This window comes from Neopelma chrysocephalum, unplaced genomic scaffold (assembly GCF_003984885.1).
Source record: "Neopelma chrysocephalum unplaced genomic scaffold, ASM398488v2 Primary Assembly neopelma1_63, whole genome shotgun sequence".
NCBI lineage: Eukaryota > Metazoa > Chordata > Aves > Passeriformes > Pipridae > Neopelma > Neopelma chrysocephalum.
The window spans coordinates 13,640,380-13,645,229 of NW_020897720.1; the positions used below are offsets into that span (position 1 = coordinate 13,640,380).

The window sequence follows — 4,850 nt, forward strand, 5'->3', positions numbered from 1 at the left end:
GGCCCCGGCACCGCCCCCGCCGGGAGCCGCCCCGGAACCGGGCAGGAGGAGGGAACGGGGAGCCGGGAACGGGGAACAGGGAGCAGGGAGCTGGGAACAGGGAGCGGGGAACAGGGAGCTGGGAACAGGGAGCTGAGAACAGGGAGCTGGGAACAGGGAGCTGGGAACAGGGAGCTGAGAACAGGGAGCTGGGAACAGGGAGCTGGGAACAGGGAGCAGGGAGCTGCCTCCGCCGCCGCGCCTCCCGCTTGAACGAGGCTCGGAGGCTCGGGGGGCTCCCCATGGCTCTGTGCGATTCCCTGCCAGGAGGGTGCAGGGAGGTGGGACGGGGCTGTGCTGCCGTGAGAGCACCAGAGGAAACGGCCTTAAGCTGAGACAGGGAGGTTCGGATTAAATATTAGAAAGTTTTCCCTGTTGGGGTGGTCAGACACTGAAGGGGCGGCTCAGGGAGGCGGTGGGGTCACCATCCCCTGGAGGTGTTTGAGATGGGTGATGTGGTTCAGTGGTTTAGGGGTGACAGTGGCAGTGCTGGGTGGATGGTTGGACTGGACGATCCAAAGGTCTCTTCCAACCTCCGTGATTCCATTATTCCGTGACACCTACCCGAGAGGAGAACGGGATGCATCCGCGGGTGGATACTGTTGCACTGCGAGCTGCCAGGTTTCATTTCCATCCCATGGGGCTGCACTGAAACAGCCCCGTTCCATTTGTAAACACATCCCTGTTTCTTCAGCAGTGTGGAGATGAGCACCAGGGACAATCCAGCCCTGGGCCTCTCAAACTAACCAGATGGCAGGGGCAAGAACACTCATTCAAAATCTTGGATCTTTATTAATAACATCCATCGTAGCTTTATCTTCGGTCATACCAAAGTTTTATCAGTGCAGTTTCCTTTTTGGACACAGAAATACAGGACCTCCACTTTCCAAAGGAAAAGACAGAGCCAGCAGAGAAATACTTGAAGAATTAGGTTGCAGAGATATGAACTCTTTGTCAAGCAATAAGTCTTTGTTTTGCCTTAGCTTAGTTTGCTCTCTAAATCTTCCTATCAGGGTACCCTGGCAAGACTCCAACATGATAAATGCTATGCAATCAAATAATCCAAACCCCACAAAACATACCAGTCCATACCTTATCCAAAGTCTTCCATACTAATGATAACTAAAAAAAAATCAATTCTTTATGTAGCCTCAGCTGGAGACTGTGGAGCCAGCAAAGATGGTAGTAGAAATTTAAATAAACGTCAGGACTGACTGGTCTTGCTAATTTAGGCAGGTGAGCAATAGTTCAGAAATTGCATGTTTTAAGTCCTATAAGAAAGTGACTTAAAAGGTTTCACTAAAAACCTCATTTATTTTTTTTTTAAAAGGACAATTAATACAATTTCATCCTCCAGGAATGTGGTAAATAAGCTGTACATACACACACAAAAATAGTGAGGTCAGCTTGGGAAGTTATTCTAAATCTCATAAAGAACTGCCACCAAGTCAAAACTCAGGGCAGAGTGAACGAGAAAAGCAGCACCACCCCAGTGCCAGAGGTGGGAACAGTCAGCTTGGGAATGAAACAGCTTTGGAACTGTTACTGCTGGCAGACAATGGAACAGCATCTTCATGGTTCATTTTACTGGCAGTTAAACTAATTTATCAACATCTCCCTTCACCAGTGTTTTCCTTGCAGTGCCATGTACAGACCAGTGAGCTCTAAAAATCCTCCTTGGTCTACAAGGGAGAGCTTGTACACCAGGGAGCTCTTCAGAAGAGCAAAGTAGAACTGTATCACTAATTACACTGGAGCCCATGAAAAAGAGGCCAATCAGAGCAGCTTAATAAATACTTTAGTTCATGTTTCTTCGTATCTGTTTTCTTACCACCGTAGTCGCCACGAACGTGCTTTTTACAGGTTCAGTAGTTGATAAATAAAGCCGATTTTTAGTCGTTATTATAAATTACAACCAACAAATTCAACAGTTCGTCCTTAGGTGCTTCTAGGCCACAGAAATTCCCGCTCTACCAATAAGTGGGATTTCTTGTCCCTGTTTCAGCATCTGAGGTTATTCCTGGTGTTCGTGCTCTTGTCCCGGGATGAGCCACCGGATGCTCTCGGTCCGAAGGGTCGCGTAGAGGACAAAGCTGGCCAGGAAGAGCACGGAGAACAGGAGCAGCCAGTCTATGCCCTTCGTCAGGACGCTGGGCAGGGGCCCTTCCCAGTCCTCCTTTGTCACAGCCACGTCACTTTTAGCTTCTATCCCTAAAAAACAAAGCACCTGATCAAGGTCATAATCCTCAAATACAGAGAGGCTGGTTCTACCTGGAGCTTTGTTTCTGTTCTCAGACTAAGGCTCATGCACAGCCAGACTTAAAATTTTGGTGAGATGGCCATTGTGTGTTAACATATACCCAGCACAGGATTTACTTACATAAAAACATTGATTCTTATGTGTATTTTCATAACAGGACAGGGCTTGTTCTGTCCTCCCACGGCACAGCCTTGGGTAAGATTGTGGGGGTTTTTCAGTGCACGGAAATTTAATTTAGAGTGTTTTTTCAGGAATTTTATTTTTGTGCATTTCTGGAAATGTAGATCCACACAGCAGTTCAGTGTAGATTAGAAGAGAACTAGCTGGCTGCCAAAGAGAATTAAATTTATTTCACTTTCAATTAAATTTTTGGGCAGGAAGATGTGCTCCAACCTTCTAGTACCCCCTCTAGCTAAACCCCACTGTTCCCCCTGCTCTATGACAGCAGCCCAAGGTACTGATTTTCTGCTCTCAGCACACACAGAAATCCAGCTCATGGCAGCAACTGATTACATAAACCTCTGCTGGGTCCTCTCAGGGTATTCATGAAGTTCATTTTAAGGAACAAACACAGGGAGAGGAAATTTTGGAGTTAAAAGCCAGCCTGTTCTTCCCACTGACACGTCAGGGCTGATTGACACACCTGTTTGGTTAAAGATGAAGTCTTTCAGGGTTTCCAGCGTTCTGTCTGTATGATTAAATCTAGCCATAGGTTTAGCACCTTGGAAAAGGAGGATATTTGGTACAGCCACAGTTCCAAATCTAGTTGATAAACTGGTGGATATAAGGCAAACACAAAGTATGAAAAAAATGAAATCTACTGGAGGAAGAAATAAAGACAGTCATGTTACAGGAATTGTCAGTCTCACTAAATTAAACTGTCACCTTATATGGAAAAAAGAGCACTGCTGTTTTTAAAACTCAAAATTAACAGAACTAAACTGCTGCTGGAGCACGGGGAGTGAGAGTTACCTGCTGTGCTGGGATGCATCCAGCGCCAGGAAGCGAAGGGTTGGAAATGCTCGGGGTAAAGAGTTAAAATGAGGTGCCAGGCTGGCAGAAAAGCGGCACCACGGAGTGTAGAACAGGACCAACGTACAGTCACTGCTGTTTGGGTTTAGGAACTCCATCAGGTCCTGGGAGAAAGAACAAGAAGAAGCACGGACAACTACGTATTTCACAGAGTTAAATTCTACCTAGGGATGCACCGCTCAGTCAATTAGATACTGGGCAATATTATCAAGTTAACTGCACCTTTGCTTAATCTTTTTACAACAGGTAAAGCTTTCAACAACAATCAACCTTTTCAAAGGTTGATTTAAAAGTTAATAATTAAAAAATATACAGAGGCATAGCCATTACAAGAAACAAGCTGGCAGTAAGTGCCATTAACGATTTCAGAGAGAAGCACCAGTGCACAGAGCAGCAAAGCTGGCAGTTCCCTGCAGGCACAGAGATGACAGGCACAGGCACATGGAGTGCGCTGTACTTCCATTTTTTTCCAATCAGAATGACCCGAAACGCCTCCTTGCCCGGACATATCTTCTCTTCGGTAGCACAGAGGATGTTACACAATAACATTCACTAAGTGAAGCACTGAGAGCACCACGCCGACACCTTCCCCCCCTCCGGTGTTCACCCCAACCCCGGGTACCTGCGACACGTTCAGGATCTGCAGCGTGAAGCGCTCGATGCCCGTGGTGTTCCTCTCCTCGCAGTTCACCTTGGGGGCTTTGGCGCTGTCGGTGCCGTTCGGCTCCTCGGGCAGGACGGGCTCCAGCAGGGGCTGCTCGCGGGGCGGGCCCGGGGGGGTTGCGGGGCTGTTCCCCGCGGGGCCGCACGCCCCGGCCCCGGCCCTGGCCTCCCCTTCGCAGGGGCCGCCGCTGGGCTCGGCCGGCACTGCCGAGAGCAGCACGGGCGGCTCGGCCGGGGCGCCGCTGCCGCTGCCCAGCATCGCGTCCGCCATCTCGGCCGTGCGGTACCGCACGGGCTCGGGGCCGCCCGCGCCGCGCTCCGCCGCCCCTGCGGGACACAGGGCGGGGAGGAAAGGACGCGTCAGTGCCCCGCACCTCCCGCCCCGGCACCGCGCACCCAGAGCCCCCCCCGGTCTCACCTGCGGGAAGGGCCCGACCGAGCCAGGACAGCGCCAGCAGCGCCAGCGGCCACATCCTCACCCTCACCCTCGGCCCGGGCCGCCGCGGCCGCGTCTCCCCGGACAACGATCGCTTCCGCCAGATCCCCGGGACACTTCCAGTTCCGCCGCTGTTCGTATTTCCGTGGGAAGGGCCAGGAGAGGGCCGGGACAGCCGCGCTCGGCAGGGGCGGGCAGAGCCCAGCGCGGGCCGGGCCGTGCGGCAGCGCGGTGAGGGCTCGGCCCGGCCCTGCCCGCGGTGGACACGAATCGTGCGGATTTAACCGAGTTTTCTCGCGGTTCCGCTGAACCCTGGGTTGGGATTGTTCAGCCTGGAAGAGAAAAGCATTCGGGGTGACCTCATTGCGGCCTGCCAGTACCTGAAGGGAGAGTAGAGGAAAGATGGGGCAAGACCATATA

The 4,850-nt window shown here is 51.4% G+C and overlaps 1 protein-coding gene across 1 annotated transcript; it reads right to left on the minus strand.

Annotated features, from left to right (window-relative positions):
* Positions 1-806: 806 nt before the first annotated feature.
* On the minus strand, positions 807-4,533 carry TXNDC15 (thioredoxin domain containing 15). The gene is made up of 5 exons (XM_027682572.1): positions 4,413-4,533; positions 3,954-4,321; positions 3,272-3,435; positions 2,943-3,073; positions 807-2,250 (listed from the first exon to the last, which is right to left on the minus strand). Exons 1-5 carry the CDS (start codon positions 4,465-4,467, stop codon positions 2,054-2,056), a joined length of 915 nt encoding a protein of 304 aa, XP_027538373.1. The 5' UTR covers positions 4,468-4,533; the 3' UTR covers positions 807-2,053.
* Positions 4,534-4,850: the final 317 nt, after the last annotated feature.

Coding starts and splice junctions, on each gene's coding strand:
- TXNDC15 (XM_027682572.1), bottom strand. CDS start 4,467: ATGTGGCCGCTGGCGCTGCTGGCGCTGTCCTGGCTCGGTCGGGCCCTT. Junction 4,322..4,412: donor CGGTCGGGCCCTTCCCGCAG/GTGAGACCGGGG, acceptor TGTGTCCCGCAG/GGGCGGCGGAGCGCGGCGCG. Junction 2,251..2,942: donor CTTCATCTTTAACCAAACAG/GTGTGTCAATCA, acceptor TTTGTTTTTTAG/GGATAGAAGCTAAAAGTGAC.